Source organism: Onychostoma macrolepis, chromosome 18 (assembly GCF_012432095.1).
Source record: "Onychostoma macrolepis isolate SWU-2019 chromosome 18, ASM1243209v1, whole genome shotgun sequence".
Taxonomy (NCBI): Eukaryota; Metazoa; Chordata; class Actinopteri; order Cypriniformes; family Cyprinidae; genus Onychostoma; species Onychostoma macrolepis.
In genome coordinates this window covers 16,467,157-16,488,492 of record NC_081172.1, presented here as the reverse complement: position 1 = coordinate 16,488,492, position 21,336 = coordinate 16,467,157, and the positions used below count along the sequence as shown (strand labels likewise).

Here is a 21,336-nt window from a genome sequence, read left to right as displayed (position 1 = left end):
GATCAAAGACATTATCTACCAAAGTATATATATATATTTTTCCAGGCCCTGCCTGAGAACAACTGGTCTAGGTAGACAGTTCACTGCACACTGTTTTGGGACAATCTACATATAAACAACTTATGAGTTATTCTCAAGTACAGCCATATGAATCTCTAAACCCAGACCATCTTACTCCAGTTTTCCACGAAAACACGGGAAACAGCATTCACAATGTTTTGGACCAGATGTGTGCTATTGCAGCAAAATCTTACACAACACTATAAAAGTACTCTGCTAGTGGCTTTTATTGTAATTTCTGTAAGATAAGAACAAATAAAATGCTTTTGCTGATCTGGATTTTCCATATGCAGACAGGAGAGATGTCCAGGCTCATTCAGCTGAAGGAAAGACTTCAGTGACTGGATCGAACATGTCCAACTATTCAACGTTACTGCCCAAAGCTGAAGCCATCACCCCAACTGAGCCGTCTGTGAACACTGTGCACATCTCAACAGAAAGCAAACGCCTGATTTCTGCATCGACAGGTACAGCCTAAGTTTTTGTATTTTTGAGTTTTTGATTGCACTACTTTTTATCAGCATTGGTTTCACCAACATCAGCATCAGCATTTATACAGTCAAATTTTGAAACTACCATTTTCTTTGGACGGATAAAACAGGTGTTCCTCCTAGTAACCCAACAGCAGGTCCTCGGTTCCATGTGGGTAGTTTCATTGGCGGTATGATGCTGGCCTTTATTATCGTACTGGTCGTCACTCTGGGCTACAGGTTGGCCTGCTCACAACGGGAAGTGCGCTACAGAGTCATGTGAGTACCATCAGAGCACCCAATTAATTGCTTGTTTAAAAAAAACTGTGGATCCAAATATGTCCAGATGAGTTTTTCTATTTCTCAAAAGAACGCATTAGTGCCAATCCACTTTTTCAGCAGCACTGGTTCCGGAAATATTTTTTTCAGTTCATTTTTCCCATAGGGATTGTTAAAGAGTTTTTGTTACAGAGTTATTAAGAGCCATGAACCAAACCAACCAGCTACAAGGTGAATAAAATCATATACTTTTATTTGATAAAAAAAAAGTATTTCAAAAAATGGTACTGTATATATGGGACAAATACTGTACAGTATATACAGTATACTCGTAGCACACAGTAGGTCTGGGTTTCACTTTATTTTAAGGTGTCCTTGTTGCACGTTACATATACTTACTATTATAGCACTTAATTATGCATAATTACATGCAAGTAACTCTAAACCAAACCCTAATCCTAACCATATAGTATGTAGTTAATTAATATTACTCAGTACTTAAATGTATATGTACACTGTAACAAGGACACCTTAAAATAAAGTGTAACCTTTATTAATGTAATAGTAAGTACATGTAACGTGTAATAAGGACTCTTTAAAATAAAGTGTAACCTTTATTAATGTAATACTAAGTACATGTAACGTGTAACAAGGACTCTTTAAAATAAAGTGTTATCTAGGTCTGTTTTTAACGGTTTGTAAATTGTTAAAAATGAATTTCCCTATGGAGAAAATTAATTGGCATTTTTACTTCCAGAACCCGACTGTAGCACTCGGTTATGTATTATCCCATGTTTTATATATGTTCATATGTAATAATGTAACATAGCTAATATTTATTTCATGTCCCGCAGTGAGGAACATGATGCCATCATTTAAAAATGGAGCCGTTGAGGAAATACAGGCTAAAACACAAGCTAGTCATGATCTGAAGAGAACGTTTTCACCATAATGTGGTTAATATGCATATGAGACAGTGTCTGGTTTGATACATTTTATATTGTAATCTTAAAAAGGTTATTCCCTAGCAGCTTCTTTTTTTTTTCCCAGTTGTGAATACTGTGAGTAATTTTTTTTTTTTTTTTTTTGTGTGTGTGTCTGTCTAGTCCAGTGTAGTCCAGACATTTGAATGAGTTTGGACTAAACATATAGCGTTTAAAATATGCCTTCTGTAAAAGTCTTCTTAAAGACACATCAGAGGCAAAAATGATTTGGTTATAGTTCAGGGACCTTTTTTTTTTTTTTTAATCTTTTAAAGGTTTTCATCATGTATGATAGAAAAAGTGATCCAATAAAGTGATTTAGTCTAACTGCGTGGACTGCATAATGTACAATAGAAAACATTTAATGCATAAAATAACTGATTAAACACAGTAACTACCAAAGTATATACTTTATTCCAGGCCAATTTTAAAGTAATATGTAAAGAGATATAATGTAACAGAACTTAAGGTTCTAAGGTACATGCACATACACTGATTAAAAAAAAAAAAAAAAAAAAGAGAGAGAGATCATAATAAATGGATATAAATTCATTCTGGGTGCATTTAAAAGAAATCTAAATACCAATCCATTAACTTGTGTGATTAGTACTACCACTACAAAAAAAATAAAATAAAAAAAAAAGTAAACAGTTACTATATATTCTGAACAGTTGCACACTAAGCAAGCATAAAATCATGTTTTAAGTGACATACATACACATTTTAGTCAATGTTCTATAAACGTGCAATACCATCACTGTACCCACAATTCATAAAACATTTTGTTGCATTGCTCTCTCCAACACTGTTTTACCCCACTAGAGTCTGCCATCAATACTATGTTTGCAAAAATATATTTCTCTTAGCTTGTCTTTTTTTTCCCTCACCACTTTTAATTTCTCTATAACCTCTAACTTTCATTACTATGGCCTAGTTTGCGGTTTTTGATCATAAAATTTTTGCTTACAGAGGCAATTGAATTATAAACCTTAGCGGTATATTCACCCCAACAGACCACAGACATTATACTGATGAAACTTCACCTTTTTTAAGAAACAAAAAATCAGTACAACACACATTTAGTGTACGGGCCAGTTACTGAACCATAATCATGTAGTGTAAAGGTATTCATAAATTGTAAACAAGAGGAAATATTCATATTACTGAATTCAAAGCATCCGCAGCAAATCTGTAATGGGCAAAGTCCCTGTAGTGTTCTGCTCTAGTGAAATAATGTAAACCTAGGTAACCTGCCTAATGTGTTTTATTAGTACTGACTTCAGAACCAGCATAAGAGGACCTGTCAAATCTTGCTTCATTAGAAATCTCCTCACAAATCACTTAGACCTTTTCTCATTAGCTTATGTCTTACGTTTACATAAAAGTACGATAAAAAAAAATACGTCTTTGGAAGCCTCGAAGAAATCCTGACAGAAACGATAACTGATTGTTTCCATAAAAGCCTACTCTATCATTCATATCCACAGTTACCAAATTCGAATCCAAGCTAACAGCTAATCTACAGCACTAACCCTCAAGACATGCTCATCTACCCATCTAAACGTATCAGAACCTTCCTTTTCCTGCCCGATATCCGTCTCAGCACCAAACACCATCAACTGGCACAGACTCTACTGGAGCTCATATCAGAGATGTCTGTCTATTGATCAAAGTGCCCTTGATATTTTGTTCATTGCTTTTGGATTTTTAAAAAAAATCTGAGATTTTCACTAAAATAAGCAAGTAAGCAACAACATATCGACTGAGATACTAAAATCGTAAGATCAGCAAAAAAAAAAAAAAAAAGATATTTTTTGATACCCATCCTCAGAATGATTATGATGTAGCGGAAATGATAGCGTCCATCTAGTTAGTGTTCTTTGTGAATCAGTTCATGTACTATAAAGGCAGCTCTTAGAATAGTTGTTCTGTATAAAACTTTTAAAATGAGAGCAAAAACAGACCCGATTTGTTCTTTGATCACACATGAATGCCATAACCCTCAAGAAATCAGAATCAGGCTTAAATAAAACTAACACACAAAGAGGCAAGGGTCCTTTAAAGAAAAAAAAAAAAAAAAAAAAATCAAACCCTAATTCCCAACACATTATTTTTTATAAAACCTTTCAAAGAAATATACTTTGATTAATGAAGTGAGTAAGTAAAAGCAAACGTCAAATTTGATCTATGATCGCTAGCGTAAAAACGACAGGAACATGTTTCAATTTTTTTGTCTGAAGGCACTTGATTACACAGTTTCTAGTGTGATATGCTGGCACAGCCAAGCAGCAGTATTTGTTTAACCAAAGCCACACGTTGACACCCTTACGATTTAGACCTTTCAATCACAATCCCATCACGTACAGACGACCTCCTCATCGCTTTTTGGTTTCTCAGGCTCAAAAAAACAGTCAGTTGTAGGCGAGCTGAGATCAGGGATGTTCTGAGACAGGAGCTGCAGTCACAGGAGGTTGATTTCTGGGTTCGTCTGTCTTTATTTCTCTCGGACCCCTCTCGGCCCTGTTCGCCCAGCGAGGCGAGAAACGACACTTCGCGCACACAACTTCACATTCGCATACTTGCACGCAGTACAGCCGTGAAAGAGATTTGGGTACTTGTGGATACTTGTCTGTTCATGGGCCAGCCTTGAGGATGCAGACATGAAAAAAGACATAAGAAAACAAAAAAGAAGCCCAAAAGGACCAAAGGTTAAAATACCTCTGCTTTTAAAACCAATTCGGCCAAACGTAGTGAATAGAAGATAACGAGAAAAAAACAAAACAAAAAAAAAACTGTCCAGTAGGGTGAAATGTCTTTTCTTTTCTCAACTCAGCGCATCTACACATCCTTCACAGATTGGATTAGGCAGCAGTTCAGCATGTTGGAAGAGAAGGCGTAGTGCTGGATCCCGGCGCTCTATAGCCAGGTTAGAAAGTTCTCCTTGTCGATCTTGGTAGCTGCCAGCACTGACTCCATGTCGTTGAGGATGTCGGAGCTCAGGGCTTCCTGCAGGCTGGGCATCAGCTCCTCACCCTCCACCGCCATGCTCTCCCCCTCCAGGGTGCCCAGGTCCACGTCTGTGCCCGGGATCGCGTCTAGGTAGTCGGGGAAACGGCTGGGCTGTGTTGCCATGGAGCTGGGGCCGAGGGTATCGCCTGAGAGCGAGACGGTTGCTCTTAAAATGTGCTGACATCATGTGTGTGGTTACATTGAGTGTTCTTGTTGTGGCGTACCTGTGTCCATCTCGTCCACGCTGTTGAGGAAGTCGTCAGGAGTGCGGGGGACGCTGTAACTGCTCATGCTCAGGCCACTGTCTGTGCTCTCGTCTCTGGAGTGATATGTCCCACTGCTCAGGAAAACACCAGGCCACAACTGCTTAGACAAATCTAAACTGTGAACATATGTAAATTGTACACTTACACTACTCGTTCAAAAGTTTGAGGCAAGATCATTTGGAAAGAAATTAATACTTTCATTCAGCGAGAACGCATTAAATTGTTTAAAAGAGGCATTAAAAGACATTTAAACTGTTACAAAAGATTTGTGTTTCAAATGAATGCTGAACTTTATAACCAAGAAAGAATCCTATATTAAGCAGCACAACTGTTTTCAACTCTGATAATAATCCAAATGTCTCCTGAGCATCAAATCAGCATATTATAATGATTTCTGAAGAATCATGTGACAATGAAGACTGGAGTAATGGCTGCTGAAAATTCAGCTCTGGAATAAATTACATTATAAAAAATATACTAAAACAGAAGAGAGTTCTTATATATAACTGTTTTTACTGTATTTTTTTAAGCTTAAAAACAAAAAAAAAAAAAAAAAACTTAAGACACCCCAAACTTTTGAGCAGTTTTATATAGTGTATATAAATATACTTTTTCCATGATTTTTTTTTTACAATTTTTACATATTTGACTAAATAAATAAATACAATAAAAAAACATTATTAGAAAAAATAATTTATCCACTACACAGAAGATGTCTACAAAAAGCAAAATATACAGTGCCATTAGGTCAACACACACTTGATTATTTATTTTTGACCACAATCCAAACTCAAAACAAGCTAAGAATATAACAGTGCAAAGCACTGAAATCCAGCACCGATAACTGGGAAAAAAGTTACTGTATCAAAAAAAAGTTACTTTTTTATTAAGTAAAAGTTTCTTGAATCTCAATACACAGAGAATCACAATATTATTAAGTTGGTAGAGAAAATGATATTGTGAAGAGTTGTGGAGACCAGTATGTTTTGATTTGTTTAAAACACTTTCCCATTTGTGTCATTTCAAGGTTTTGATGACTTTAAAAAAAAAAATACAAAAAAATATTTTATTTTGAATAAAATATAAATTCATCCACTAATTCTTAACTTGTGTAGATTTATCCAAAATAATTGCTAACAATTATTGCTCATTCCGCTAGTAACTGCTTGTACTACACGCAGTGGCCTGCTCCGAACTGCCTTTGAGAGTCATTGTAAAAGGTGTTGTTTTGCTGGTGGTCTCTCTATAAATAGCAGGCAGGCAGTTCAGTACAGAGCGCTCAAATAAAGAGGGCAGAGGACATGCTACAATGAAGGAAAATACAGCAAGTTTCTTCTAATTAAGAGAATGAAATGTGGCTTCAGTGCATGAGAGCTGCTGGATGAATGAGCTCTTTGTGAGTGCAGCAGAGTGGGAGGGGGGGACGGCCTTGTCTAAGACCGAGACCACATGTTCTCACGGGCCGCCTTGTTATTCACATCAATCCCTTATCTGCTCTCATGCAGGAGGAGAGATTTATGTGCTTGACCGCCACTGGAGGACGCAATTCTCTGCAAAAGCAGCTTAATCCTGACTTGCTTTCAACAGCTTCTCCAGCAGGGGTCACCAGTGAGTGTCACTCAAGTAAAAAGAAATGCGCGCACACGCACACACACACACACACAATGCAGCCAAACATCCTATGTGGGAAGGTTCATTGCCCTTGTGTGCCTTTTAACTGGTAAATACTACCACATGCAAATGCAAAAGTGAATTTTCTTGTATGACTGCGGTCTCGCAGCTTGATGGGTCTTACCTGTTCAGGAACGGGTCAGAGCTGTTGGTGGTCATGTTACGTGCGTCTTGTCCCATGCTGGGTGAGGACACAGGATTTTGAGTGCCGCCATCCTGCTCCATGCTGGTCGGCAGCTGGTTTCTCAGGGCGAGCTCCTGTATGCACACGCACAAACGAAAGAATATGTGTCAAAGTGCGAAACTCAAAGTGAGCAGACTGGGTTTGCAGGAACGGAAGCTTAACGCAAGACAAAATTAATGATTTTCTTTGGAATTACTCCAAGTACTGAGATGAGAGCGGATACATTTTTTTCTATTGAAGGAAAAAGGACAGAACAAACTATACTGGTTTTTACTTTCCAACTACACACACGTACGTGAAACAGTAAGTGAGGTATGGGTAAAAAACAACAACGAACTTAACATACAAGTTTTACTTAGTTTCCTGTATCACCCACTTGAGTGAAATAAAAGCCTTTCCCATCCAACAAGTCATGAGTTACAAATCTGGTTATCATTTGTCAATGGATTGTGCAAGATTGTCTGTCAACATCCTTGATTATTTTACTGCCTCAGCTCAAACTGGTGGTTTGCAGAGACTCACGCGAAGGTGTGGGTTTATTGCACATCATTTAGGGTATGGCAGAAGGGTCAGATCTTTGCTTTTTATAACAGACTTCCTATGACTAAGTGAAACTTAAAATGGTCACAACTTTCGCTGATTAAAGGACAACTCAACAGGCTGTCACCACAGAAAAGTCTCCAACACGTCAACATGACATTAACACTGACTTTCTTAAAGCGCTTTACTCATCTTGTTGCAAATGATTCATTTAATTACATTTTTTTTTTAAGTTATATTTTGTGGGCTTTTATGCTTTATTGGATAGGGCAGTAGAGAAATAATCTTTAAATTTCGTTTTTTTTTTTTAAATTTTCATTAGTTTTTACAGTTCATTTGTTCTGTTTATTTTAGTTGAGTTATAAATGTATTAAATGTTTTTTTGGGTTTTTTTAATATTAGTTTTCATATTTGAGCTGCCAGAGTTAGTGCGTTAACTGATATCATTAAAATAAGGGTATTAGATATCAATGCAGTTGGCTTATGAAATTAATGCATTCTGTATTTAAAACTAAAATAAAAAAAAAAAAAAAAAAAACACTAAAATGAAGCTTATTTTAATTAGTTTTAGAATCATGCAAATGTTTTTTTATTTAGTTTTTAGAAAATGTTATAATTTTATATACAATATGTTTTTAGTAGGAAATATGTAATAATATTAAAATAGGCCGTGAATGCAATTTTATGACGACTGAGCGATTCATTATAGGATTTCCAGCCACCACATCAATGCCTTTAAGTGTATTTGAAGGCCTATCTTTATTGGGCTTTTAAGTGAGCTGCTTCTAGCCAGAGCCGGTAAGATCATCCCTGAAGATCTCTGTTTATTTAGTTTTCCAGCAGGGGGGTCTGCAGCACTGAGTCAACACCGTGTTTACATTCCAAAGCAGAGGCAGCTGAGCAAAACCTCCTCCACCTCCCCATCTGCCCCCTCATCTTCCAACCTCTCATTTAATAGCGCACAAAAACATACACTGCAAGTATCTCTACTTCAGATTTACCCACCCTACACAATATGTACTGAGAAACAAAATGCAACAGGTTGCTTTGAGGTGCAAGGTGGACCAGACCTCATGCCAATAATCTGTCAAAACAACCTGCACAATTATACGATACGGTACATTACAAACAAAAATACATAACATGAACAGCGAGTACACACAGCACAGATCAGGCTCATTTCCGCAGCAGAAGACTATGTGCCCATCTAGCATGTGAGGACAGAATGTTCTGACAGGTGTGTGTGTGTGTGTGTCTGACCTGGGGTCTCTGGCGAAGGAGCTCTTGTTTGATCCTCAGTCTCTCTTTCTCCATCTGGATCTGCTGCAGCCTGATCTGGTTGTTTCCACCCAGCACTCCACTCTGTGGACTGGAGGGCAACTGGGAGCCTTGCTTCACTGGAGCACTCTGGGAAATTCGCTGCTGGTTCATAGCTAAGGACACAAAATCGATTACGTTATGATGCTTCATTCTATTATTGATTAGCATTAATAATATAGATTATATTTAAAAGCAAGTATCCTAGCACTAGAAAATACAGCATCACATGTAAATAAAACTTTTCATTTTGGCATTGTAGTGTGTATATATATATATATATATATATATATATATATATATATATATAAAATAAATAAGCACTACTGAAACTGATTACTTCAGATATTAATCAGAACCCAGGACGTTAATCATAATAATGTGTGTTTATGTATGAAATCTGAATATACATTTATAAATATATTAATTTATATAAACACCTAAGATTCAATCTCCAGTCAAAAATAACCATTAATGAAATCTGTCACTAAAGGGGGTAGTAGCATTAGCCATGTATACGATATAGGGTATAAAAAGGCCTATCAATGCAAGTGAATGGAGCAATGCGTATCGCCACAGACGCAAACACAGAAACAAATGTTTTGGACAACAGGAGGTGGGGTGTTACAGTAATTGGACCAATGAAAATGGCTGTTTACTTATGCACTGAGGCCACCAGGGACAACAAAGCTGTGATGGAGCTGGCGTTGTCATGCGCGAGGGAGCCCCGTCTTCCCCGCTTATCCTCATCACCATTCAATCAGAGTGTGTTTACACTACCTAAGGCCTGAATGGGTCTCCGCTCCCTCTCACCATGGGAATCAGATCAGAGACTCACCACGCCTCACACACACACACACACACACACCGCAATCACCATCCCCCACACTGCCTGAGGCGTGGAAGAGTGTGTGGGAATGTATATGAGTGCAAGTGGGGGAGTGCATGTGTGTGTGTGTGTGTTTGTTTCTCTTTAAAGACTCTTATCTCGCATAGATAGGGGTCTATTGAAGCCGAATGGTGAAGCAGTAATGACTGATCTCAGGGCAGGAGTGACCAGTTAATACAGGCTGATATCTTGCAGCCAGATTTGTTGCGTCTGTGAACAGGAACAAAACAAAAAACTGTTGATTCTCAGGTCTGGATTTCCCTGACTAGTCTGTACTTGACTGCTGTGGGTTTCTCACTTGGGAAACTCCATACCACAGCACGAAGATGACAAGAACACACAAACAAGTCTTATCCATGTGGCGGAATGACTCAGGGTTGCATAAGTTCGGGCCACGGACGTGTTCTTCTACTAGCCAGCAGGAGGAGGAGGAAACGTGCCAGAGGAACACAATTAAAAAGACAGAGTGAGAAAGATAAAAGCTCAGATTGACGTACACTAGCTCTGGAACACATCCATCCAGTAATAAGTCTTTATCAGGTTATCTCGCAAAGCTGCCAGCCAATAGCAGCTCCCCTGTCGTTTGCAGGTGAGACTGAAGGGGTGTTGGGAAACGTCAGGAAACGCATCGCCAGGACCTTTGAAGCCTTTGTAAATATTTGCTGGCTGTCGATTTAACAGGTTTATTGTATAAAAGCAGCGCTCAAATTGCGGTTCCAGTTAAGAGATAAGCACATAAAGCAGAGGAGACAGGGAAAGAGTCAATCTGTGTCCAGAAGAAAAGCTCTCTATATCCTATCATACATAAACCTCAGCGGGCCACACAAAAGCAAGCTGTAAGCTGCCGGAAGCCAGCATGAGGAAACTCAGCTGCGACTAGGGTGTAGTAGGAAACCAGTTGAAAGCAAGATGGAAGCCGTATCACTTACAAGTAGAAACAGCAGGTGGTATATTTATACATCAAAACTGGGGAGATTTTCACAGTTATTATTAGTGATTACTGCAGTGAGAAATGCAAATGTGTTTCCGTTATTCACACTAAGCCACTCAAGTAATATGTATCACAGTTACGTTGCAAATAATTAATCCGGACTGAGTCATTAAAGTGCTTTCTAGTAGGTCCTTGGCTTTTTCTTTTCACACGCACGCATGCACACGCACGCGCACACACACACGCACGCACACACACACACACACACACACACACACACACACAGTGTTCTTCCAATATGCTCACCTTATTTAACCACAAATATCTGATCATTTATCCAATTATTTCACTAGATTACACTTGGAATCCTTTTTCGCTCTCATTTCTTTCACCAAAAAAGTACTTGAAACTGGAGACACATCTGAACAAAAGGTGTTCACGCCATGTCTGAATTACCATAATTACAATATTCAGATTTGTTAAAAAAAAACTTCCCTGTAGAATTCAAAATTATATCTTGTAAACTCTCAAGATGTCAGTGGCTTCAGCAGTTCTGATAAATAATTCCTATAATTAGCTATTGCTAAAATCTAAAAATAAATTAAATGCATACAATAGGAGTTCTATACGGAGACCCGCACCTGACATGCAGAAAAAAATAAAAAGTAAATCGTGTAAATCGTTTTTCCCTCGTTTTACTAAATCGTGCTCACAAATTACTAATTTGTGCCCTCGTTTTAAGTAAATTGTGTGCACAAAATAATAATTCGTTCTACTTCCCGTCCACATACTCATAAACATGTTGCTGCATAAAACGAGGGCACAAATTATTATGTCAAGTGCACAATTGACTTAAAACGAGGGAACAAATTAGTAAATCATGCATACAATTTACTTCCTTTTCTGCAAGTTCTGAATCTAGCAGAGTAAAATAAATATGAATTTTGGGTAACACTTTATTTTAGGGTCTCTTAATTAGTTGCTTATTAGCATGCATATTACTAGAATATTAGCCATTTATTAGTAGTAATTAAGCACATATTAATGCCTTATTCTACATGACCTTGTTCTACATACCTAATCCTACCCAATACTTAAACTTAACAACTACCTTACTAACTATTAATAAGCAGCAAATAAGGAATTTATTGAGGGAAAAGTCGTAGTTAAGAGTGAATAAGTGTTCCCTATTCTAAAGTGTTACCGAATTTTGTTCCCCTAAATAAATTGTTTACCAAAAATGCATTTGCATAACGACTGTTACTTTTGTATTGTGATTACTCAAATTATACAAATGAATTTTGCTGTTAATAGGGTTTACATAGAAATGCATAGTTCTGAGTCTGAGAACAGCTTGAGTAGAACGTCCCATGTTGTCATCTTGTAATTACAACATAGTATGAATGCAGCAAAAGGTGTGCATGCAATCTGGTTTAAAAAAAAAATCCAGATAATTTCTGAATGAATGTTAATGCCAGGTGTTAAGTGGGCAATAGGCACTTGGGAGTGGCCTATTTTGACTTGGCCTAGTCAGCAACCACTCAAAACATGCTAGGACCCAAATAGCAACGCCCTAAAACAGAACACCCCAGCAACAACCATTGGAACTGTAAGAGAAAGCACTGCTAACATTTACTTCAGAATACAAACTCTATGAATGCACTGATAAACTCTGTCACCTTTGAATGTGAACCACTGATGTCACATTCGTCATCCTGTTTCCCAATAAGGCGAGCGCCTTGGGAGTCGTGAAGTGTTTATGCAACCGTTCATGAGTTTGTGTGTCAGCTCAAAGCTCTGGAAAAGATGAGTGCTTCACAAGAGCGTGACATCACTCTGCACTTGCCAACAAGGTGCCAACTCCTGAGCTCAAGTACTATGATAATCCCAGCACATGGCCGATAACCGAAGGTTCCAGTCAGCCTTTGTGCTCAAAAACTACCACACCACCACAAAAAAAAAAAGATGGAGTTTGCATGATTGTTTTCGAGTCTAATGGCCAGATGAAGTGTGAAATGCATCATAAAGTCCCGTAGTGGACTCTCAGACCAGACCTCGCGGCCTGTTCGCCACCTCTTAGGAAGGAGGCATAAGTTTATCCTGTGGGCTTTCTTTCTTTTTCTCCCATTCCTCTCTTTCTTTTCCCTCTTCCCTTCCCCCTCTCTGGCCCTGCCTCCGCCTGCCCCCTTCCTCTCTCTCTCTCTCTCTCTCTAACATTGGGTCTCTTTGACTGAAAAGGTCTGGAACAGATTAGGAGCAGAGCTGCAGCATAGAGAGGCCTGGCACCGACTCAAGTCCGTCTAGATGTGCAGCTGAGAACAGTTCTGCCTGCGCTGGGCCTCACGCGGGGTGGGAAGGGGGGTGAGACAGAAAGAGAGAATGGCCAGACTTCAGTTCTCTGTTAAAGGAGTACAATCCCATTCTACTCCCTGCTCAAATTACCCAAGTGTCTCCAATGGGTGAGCGGAGAGCCAGACGGGACAACAAGTCAGGTTAGCAACACATTTAATTGTTTTTTGGGGTTCAACTGGTGCAAGGAGGAGCTAACGCGTTTTTGATGTTGGTGGGACCTCACCGAGAGGAGCTGAGGGATGAAAACACAAACACAAAAGGTCATAATAAAATGCAGACACAAGCGGTTACATAAAAACCGCATGGGAATGCCCAAACATTCTCAACTTGTGGCAAGGAACGAGTTAACCACGTCTAGCCCCTTGCAGTTCTCCCCCTCACATTACGCCTGTAATTCAGGGGCCCACCAGCCTTGTCCGCTGAACACTTATAAATCTTCAAAGGGCTTCACCCACCAGCGCCGACCCCCCTCCCTTTTTGTCTTTCGTTCTTTCTCTCTCTCTCTCTCCTGCCTGACCCAGCCCTTCACAGACTGTTTACCACTTTACCCACCACCACTTGCGTGTTAGGTGTATGGAAACCTGTTTTGTGCTTGAGGATTTTGGTCAAAAATGGTGCAGAACATGCTTGTTCATACATGAAGGAGATAGTGAGATAGTGTCCCAGGGGAAAACTCTTTTGGGACGAAGGGAAAGCACTTCAAGCGCGAGTAACTCAAAGTGACATAAGTAGAAGGCTTCATCTCTTTGTGAGCCTTACGTGCTCATAGAAAGAGATTAAAGAGAGGGACTGAAAGGGGTAGAAAAAGGACAAACATCTCAGTCTGACAACCTTTCGGTGAACCATTTATCTCCACAGCAAAAAAAAAACAGATGATTAGATTAACGTGACAGTTCCGCTGCTTAGATATGTTTCATTGTCTCTGCGTATGGATTATGGACGCATATCTGAACGAGGGGTTTAGGGAACGGCATAATCAGATGCAGTTTGAGCTAGTTTGTGTTTGTGTGTGAGTAAAGGGATCACATAGCAGAGTCCTGAGTGTGGAGCAGTTTTGGCTAACCTCAGTATGAGTCACAGGAAGCAGGGATACTCTCCGAATAGTGTGGCACAAAAACACACTCTCACTCACTTTCATTCGCACACAGCGCAGAGAGTAGCCATCTATACTCGGTTTGTAATCAGTATAATAATGCAGCAATAATAGATAGTTGTAGTTATTTTACCACAGTGGAACTCACCAAAATTAAAGGTCTCATTGAGTCAAAAACAGAAACCAAAAATAACATTTCTGTAATTAAATTTGGGTAACTGAACTCGGTACGCAGCTGAGGGTGTTCACAGGTGATAAACCAGTTGTAGTAGTAAAGTTCGGTCGCTTCTCGATACTTCAAATTTGTTTTTTTTTGTTTTTTCTAGTAACAATTTTGGTCATAGTGGACCATGCAGACGTGTTTAATTGTTGTTAGCTCATCCACACATATGTTCAAAACATGTCATCGAAGAAGCGTTAACTGTTTCCGTCAATGAAACTGAATTTTTTTGCAATTTCGATGAATATTTTTAGTTGCCGAAATTTTTTTGATAGAATTGTGGCGACGCTGTCATGCTAAGAGATCAATGTTCAATGAAAAGTATGATTTATTATGATACTATTTTTATTTTTATGAACTTTTATGACTTTAAGCTCACCGTAACGCGGGTCAAGTCGTGGGTCCAGCCAAGAGGTGGTTTTGTTCTTGTGATTGATGTAGTAGATCTCTCCTTCTGAGGTAATAGCTTGCTCCCAACCATCAGGAAGAGGACCTGAGAGAGAACAGCCAGTGTACAGAAAATTATCCATTACTAAGTGAAATGATCATTTTAGAAATCTTTGGCCATAATCCACACATTTTTTTTAATCCAACATTTTCACGAGGCCATGAAATTTTGGAAAGAAATCTCCACCAATCACAGGATCTTGAAAAGCAAAGTGATTTTTGCTTTGATTCAAAGTTTGTAATGTTGTGATTCACCTCCTAGCTGGCTTATAACGGTTTAACAAGATTTTTTTTTAATTCCTATTGAAAAAACAAATAGGAAACATTCTTCCGGAATCAAGGCCGCTCGAAAAAAGTGGGCAGAAACTGCTGCACTCTGTAGTTTCCAGGACCAAACGACTTTCCAAAGAATGACATTAAAGTCTGTGGGGAACACCTTAAAACACTGAACGTGACCAGTCTTGTCTGATTCCATCAGTTCCTGTTGAACCTTTCGTAATCTGGACACCCAGGTCACTATTGTCACTCCATCCAGACATGTCTACCTAAGCATCAACTGCCATTCACATGCATTCATTTGCATTCGTCTGCCCTGATAAGGTTTTGGCGTTTGCTGAGGTAGAGGCGGGTTTGGGTGGGATGTAAACAGAGACTGCTACACCCGTAGAATTACCATAAGAATGCGGGGACTGAGAGTGTAGTGTTTAATATGAAACGAGTGTCTGGAGTTGCTGACCTGAGGCAGGGTTCATGATGTTCTGCTGCTGCACAGGCACTGGGCTGGCCGGGGCGGCCTGGTTCATCTGAAGGAGGGCCTTACGTGGATCCTGCCAGGTGGTCGTCTGGTCATTATGGCTATGAGGAGACAGAGACATACATAAGCAGGACTATTAGACAGAAATATTGTGGCTGTGACCCAAATCCTCATGAGCTGCCTCTTTGGCTTGGCATATCGGACCAAAACAGACTGCCAATTTCATACACATGTATGCATGCATGTACAGTCAAACCAAAATTTAGTCCGACACCTTCAACATTTCTCACATTATCACAGTTTATTCGCTATAGTTTAGAAAATGATAATAAAATATGACAAGAACTCAGAGTTAAACTGTCAGAATAAATTCTCCTTGATAACTTTGATAGAAATGTATGTAATGATTAATGAATAGCTGTCAGCTGTTAAATTTAAGTACACAATTAGATAATACCAATTTAGAACTTAATTTTGTTCAGTCTGTGGTGTAAAAAGTTCGAATTAGCAATTAAAGAAAAACACTCAGGTCAAAATGTCTGAATAATTTTTGGTCCCAAATTTGATCAATTTTACTGATAGTCCACTGTATGAAGAATTTTGGGTGTAATATGGCACAGTTTACTTTATTTTGCTATCCTCTCTTACCTAAATGAACTATAGTGTCCTGCACCCACTAGTAAAAAGATATCAAAAATTATATCTGGTGTCTGAATAGTTTTTGGTTTGACTGTAAGTGATTACATTTGTTCTTGTTCTAGGCTGCATAAATCTATACTATTTCAAGGGCAGTGCACTACCATATAAACCAGTGTTATATATCCCACATTGGTTTATTTGATTCAAACAGAGTGCTCAGATAAAACTCCCAGCAAGTGGACCTTTTACAAGATCTTTGTAAACACCTGAACACAGATCCATTTGGACAGCATCTCAGTCCTTTAATCTGCATAAGCAAAAGCGAGTAGGAACCAAACATCTCCGAAGCCAGTGTAAAGCATACAAGCAAGTGTAAATGATGGTCTGTCCTGTTAGCAATGAAACTCCCATTCATTTCGTTTGCTCTGGCTGCTAAAAATAGGCTCTTATAAAATTCCATTTCATAAACTTTACAATTGCCACCCACTCTTGTGTCAGATCTGCTGATGCATTGCTGTGGAGGAGGGAGCATGGATAACCGTAGGCCGTTGAGTGAACTTCGACCCCGTTTACATGCGATTTGCCTGTGTGCAGTGGACTGAACCGGCGTCATCTGCACATGAAGTCACAGATTACTGCGTAAGGTCAGTGATGAATAACACTGTTACTGGAAAACGAATCAACAAGTCTAAAAGGAGAGACTGAAGCCAGGCTTACACCCTTCTGTTTATTCAGATCTTAGACAGCAGGGTGGCAGGGAAAGCAGTGCTGCTTGACGCAGTTCTGTTCTCTTTTTCACTGCAGTTTATCACTTAAAGGTTAAGCAGTTTATGCTGAAAAAGGAGGGCGTTTTTTGCCTCAATCTCAGCATGAATACCCAACAGACGTACTCTCATTCGAACAACCAAAAGAAACAAGTTAATCCTGAATTATTTACCTCCAAAAACCAACATTCGTATGTTTTCAGGCGTATTATCACGGCACATTTCATGATCTAATCTCGCAGCTTCCTTAAGATCAAACCTGACAACCTGTCTCCTTCCTAAACACTAGCTGCTAATCTTCACATTTTCTTCAAAACAAATAAAGTCTTCCAAGAAAATGGTTTTGGTGTCCTGAAGGCACAAGCACGCAAGGAGGCGTTGCACGTTCTGTCAGGTCTATGAAACTACAGCCAGAGCAAATTAGGTTTTTAATTCAAAATATTGCTGCAAGTAAACACTCCTGAAGGAAGCAGATTTATGTAACTTCAGGACAAACCAGACGGTTGTGAAACACTACTCGCATCTATTCTGCAGTGAGAATGGGCTGCAGCACTCGGTGTAGAGGCATTTCTAATGACGGCTTTGTCGGGGCTTGTTGCTCGATTAAGATGTAGAGTTAACACAGGAAAAGGCCCCTCTCTCCCGTTCTCTTTCTCTCTCTCTCTCAGGCGAGGGCCTGTACATTCAGGCAGGGTCAGTCATGGGTCTCCTCCCAGGAGGTTTCTTTCTCTCGCTGCCTGTTCCAACACACTGAAGTGTCAGGCTCTTTAACAATCTGGCGCCAGTTTTACAAAGCTTTCACCTGCTGGACAAAAGCTCAGACCAAGCTACGACCCAAAACCCTAAATGCTATTCACTTGCTCCTCTTTTCCCCCAGCTCTGCTCTCTTTGCCTATTTAAGACAGTTTTTGTCACTGAAAACGTAAGATTTGCATGCACTGAACTTATGTTTGGGCATCCTGACTAGTGATAGACCAATAAATCTATTTCGAGATCATTGGCATTGACTGATAAACAGTCAACAGTTTGATCGGCTAATGAATAAGTGTCACCACCTCCTTGTGTCTGTTTCTAAATCTACTGACAGCCTTGTCTATAGATGAAAAAAGTCAATTTTATAAAAATATTATGAAAATATTCCATAATTTTCAGTAATTCCTTAATTTAAGCCAATTTATATGACCTAATTTACATTATATAATTGAACTGTGTTTAATTGGGGTTGTCAATAAGAACATTAAATTGCAATTTCCTAATTGTTTTCGTAGTTAAGACTTTAGTGCCTTAACATTTCTATAAAGGATGATTTTACTCATAGGTAATATTTCACTTGTCGACCTCCAACCTAAGTTTCATTTACAAATAAATTCTTTGTAAAAAGGTTTAATTGTTTTAGAAACCACACAGAACACAATTCACTCTACTGTTCATAAGTTCAGAAGATTTTTTTTTTAATGTTAATTTTTCAACATGTTTGAAAGAAATCTATTATGCTCATTTAATACAGTAAAACTAGTAATTTTGTGAAATATAATTACAGTGTAAATATACAATAGAATTTTCAGTGTCAGTGATCCTTCAGAAATCTGTTTTTTTTTTTTTTCAAGATTCTTTGATCAACAAAGTTCAAAAGAACAGCATGTATTTGAAATAGAAATCTTTTGTAACATTAAAATGTCTTTACTGTCACTTTTTAAAATAATTTGATGCATCCTTTTCTGAATAAAAGAAGATCTTACTTGGAAAAAAAAATCTTACTAATCCAAACCTTTGAAAAGTGGTGTATGTGTTTACTACATGGGCATCAATGTATACTAAAATATTAGCATTATACAGACCATGAGCCACACTGAACTCTTGATACTGGAATCAGCTATTGAAAAATCCATGCTGTTTGGCCACTAGTCTTGATAGATAGACGGCTGACCACTAGTCTACTGGAAGAGAAACCACAGGACAAAAAAAAAAAAAAAGAGCCTAAGAGGATGTTTGACCTTGTGGATGAATGAATTCTGCATCTTTCTGACAGATTTTGTTTGCAATACCGAATTGGCAAGACCCTTCCCCATCATAAACACAGCCCAGTGACCATTTTTTTTTTCTGCCGTCACTTTCTCTTTGCCACCAATTAGTCCCTATTCCGCCATCACTGCCTTATGAGAGAGGGAGGGAGCAAGAATAACAAAAAGAGGAGAGAGAGAAAGAGAGTGACTGACTCAGCACTTCACCACCCCCTCTTCTCTAAGCTCCCTCTTGTTTATGCTTTACTGATCAAAGGATCTGCCAAAAACTGCCCCTCTCCCACCTACCTACCAGTAAGCCACCCTACCCCCAACCCACACACACACTTACTCCAGGAAAACAGCCCAGGCCGCAGCAGACGAGGAACAGGGGGCCTCTTCAGGAGGGTCACGGGGGAGGGCCGAATGACCGTCAAACAAAAAGAAAAGGCCACAGAGGAGGAAAAGGAGGAGGAAAAAACGAGCGTGGAAGCAATCCCTCAGAACTCCATTGGCTGAGTGGATCGCTGTGGTCCTGTTACACTTTATGTCACCCCGATCCTCCCCCTCCTATTGCTGCTGGAAACTCTGACAGAGACACGGGGGGAGCGAGGGAGGAGGAGGCGGTGTGAGTTAATTTTAATTGGAGCACAGGATGTCGAGTATGAAGATCTCCTCTTGGGTTTCAGCGAGGGCAGACGCAGGCGCACTCACACAGGTGGGCTTTATTAGCCCGAGCGCTCTGCCCGCACAGTGCCTTTTCCATGCAAAACACTGACGCTTATGTTTAATTCAGTGTCACGATGATCCAGAACAAGAACTATTGACCGTATGCAACATAAGCGACAGCTTATTTACAACGTGCTGTTTTCTGGCAGTGGTTTGAATGCAAAAAAATCTCCAAACACTCTGAACTCACGCTAAAAGATTAGCTTTGTTCCAAAATCAAGTGAGATGGACAGAACCTCATAAAAGAATGATTTATAGTGAGCAACTCCAAAAAACACATATGATTCTGTACGGAAGTTTTATAAAATGAAAAAAAAAAAAAAAAAAGATTGCCATTCTTTTTACCTTTTTTCTTTACTGACCTCAAGGCAATGCATTATAGCATTGCCGTCTTTGTGAAGGATCTCTTAGAAGGCAGCATAATTATGTTGCTCACCTTCTGGAACAGATTTTATGTCTGTGATGCTGCCGTCTCTACAGGCAACTCTCTAGCAACTCTTTTGGAAGAGAGCAAATGTGTTTTTGTAGTCAAAAGCACACCATCCAGTCTGGGTCAGAGCCCTACCATTGCGTCACTCTTGAGCGTCTGCTCATGCAATGTTCTCTCTGCACTTCCAGCACACACGAACAAACACACTTCACAAATGAGGCAGACTGGCTTCCCTTTACTCAGCGGGAAAGTACCGGGAAAATGGGAGGATAGTCAAAAAGCAGCCAAGAGTAACAATAATGGTGAAATCCATATGCATAAAATACTTTGTCTGTCATTTATTCATGATGCCAACCTGCATTTGATGAATTGAAGTGTTAAAGTCCTTGATTTTTTTTTTTCTAGTGCTGTCAAATGATTAAATCGCATCCAAAATAAAATTTTTTGTTCACATAATGTGTGAGTGCTGTGTATATTTGTGTATATATTTAAGAATAATATGTTATGTTTATATATTAAATATATTTATCTGTAATATAAAATATTATATTATATATATATATATATATATATATATACACATACACACACACACACGTAAATACATGTAAATATTTTCAAAATATATACTGTATGTGTGTGCATTTATATATATACATAATAAATATACACAGTACACACACACATATGTAAACAAAAACTTATTTTGGATGCGATTAATCGCGATTGATCGTTTGACAGCACAATTTTTTTTCGTATTGGTCATCCTTTTCTATCAAATTGCTTACTACTGATGCGAAAATGCAGAAAATCGAACCTGATTCGAATTTTTTATGACAGACAAAACTTTCGGAGGCAGTGTATTTTTTAATGTGCGAAAATTTTTGACAAGAATTTCGGACTCAGTGTGCAAAGACCATTAGAGATAGTCATAATCTTATTATGTTGGATCAATACATTTAACTCAACTTTAAAATAATGACAAAAAAAAAAAAGGCAAGTAACACACTGAATTAAATGTATTTGAATGTTTTATTTCCAACTTTACTTGTTTTTATATACAGTGCAGTAATAAGTGACCAGTTAAGTTCACTCAGTGCAGTTTAACGAGTCTGACTGCACAATCAAACCAACAAACACACACCTATGGCAACGGTATCCCACACTCCCTCCGGAAAAACATCATCGCCACTAAGGGCCATTACAGATCACTGGGGGCCACCAGCTGAGAAGCGTTATTGAAGATTATGGGGCCAGAGATGGAGACAAAAAGCATAGACAGGGCAGACATCCGCTCAAGAGACCCCCA

At 38.9% G+C, this 21,336-nt stretch overlaps 2 protein-coding genes across 5 annotated transcripts in view; one reads left to right on the top strand and one right to left on the bottom strand.

Annotated features, from left to right (window-relative positions):
• Nucleotides 1-49: 49 nt before the first annotated feature.
• Nucleotides 50-3,882, top strand: tmem123 (transmembrane protein 123). The gene is made up of 4 exons (XM_058750923.1): nt 50-71; nt 354-527; nt 662-809; nt 1,664-3,882. Exons 2-4 carry the CDS (start codon nt 413-415, stop codon nt 1,686-1,688), a joined length of 288 nt encoding a protein of 95 aa, XP_058606906.1. The 5' UTR covers nt 50-71; nt 354-412; the 3' UTR covers nt 1,689-3,882.
• Nucleotides 2,300-21,336, bottom strand: part of yap1 (Yes1 associated transcriptional regulator) — a 30,919-nt gene continuing 11,882 nt past the window's right edge. Inside the window, exons 3-8 of one of the 4 annotated variants that reach the window (XM_058750919.1) lie at nt 15,448-15,566; nt 14,644-14,757; nt 8,723-8,895; nt 6,863-6,996; nt 5,026-5,138; nt 2,301-4,947 (exon numbers count right to left, since the gene is read on the bottom strand). In XM_058750919.1, the coding sequence (XP_058606902.1) occupies nt 4,709-4,947; nt 5,026-5,138; nt 6,863-6,996; nt 8,723-8,895; nt 14,644-14,757; nt 15,448-15,566 (892 nt within the window). In that variant the 3' untranslated portion in view covers nt 2,301-4,708. Of the gene's footprint in view, nt 4,948-5,025; nt 5,184-6,862; nt 6,997-8,722; nt 8,896-14,643; nt 14,758-15,447; nt 15,567-21,336 lie in introns of all 4 variants that reach the window. The other 3 variants (XM_058750917.1, XM_058750921.1, XM_058750920.1) reach the window with 3 other exon arrangements.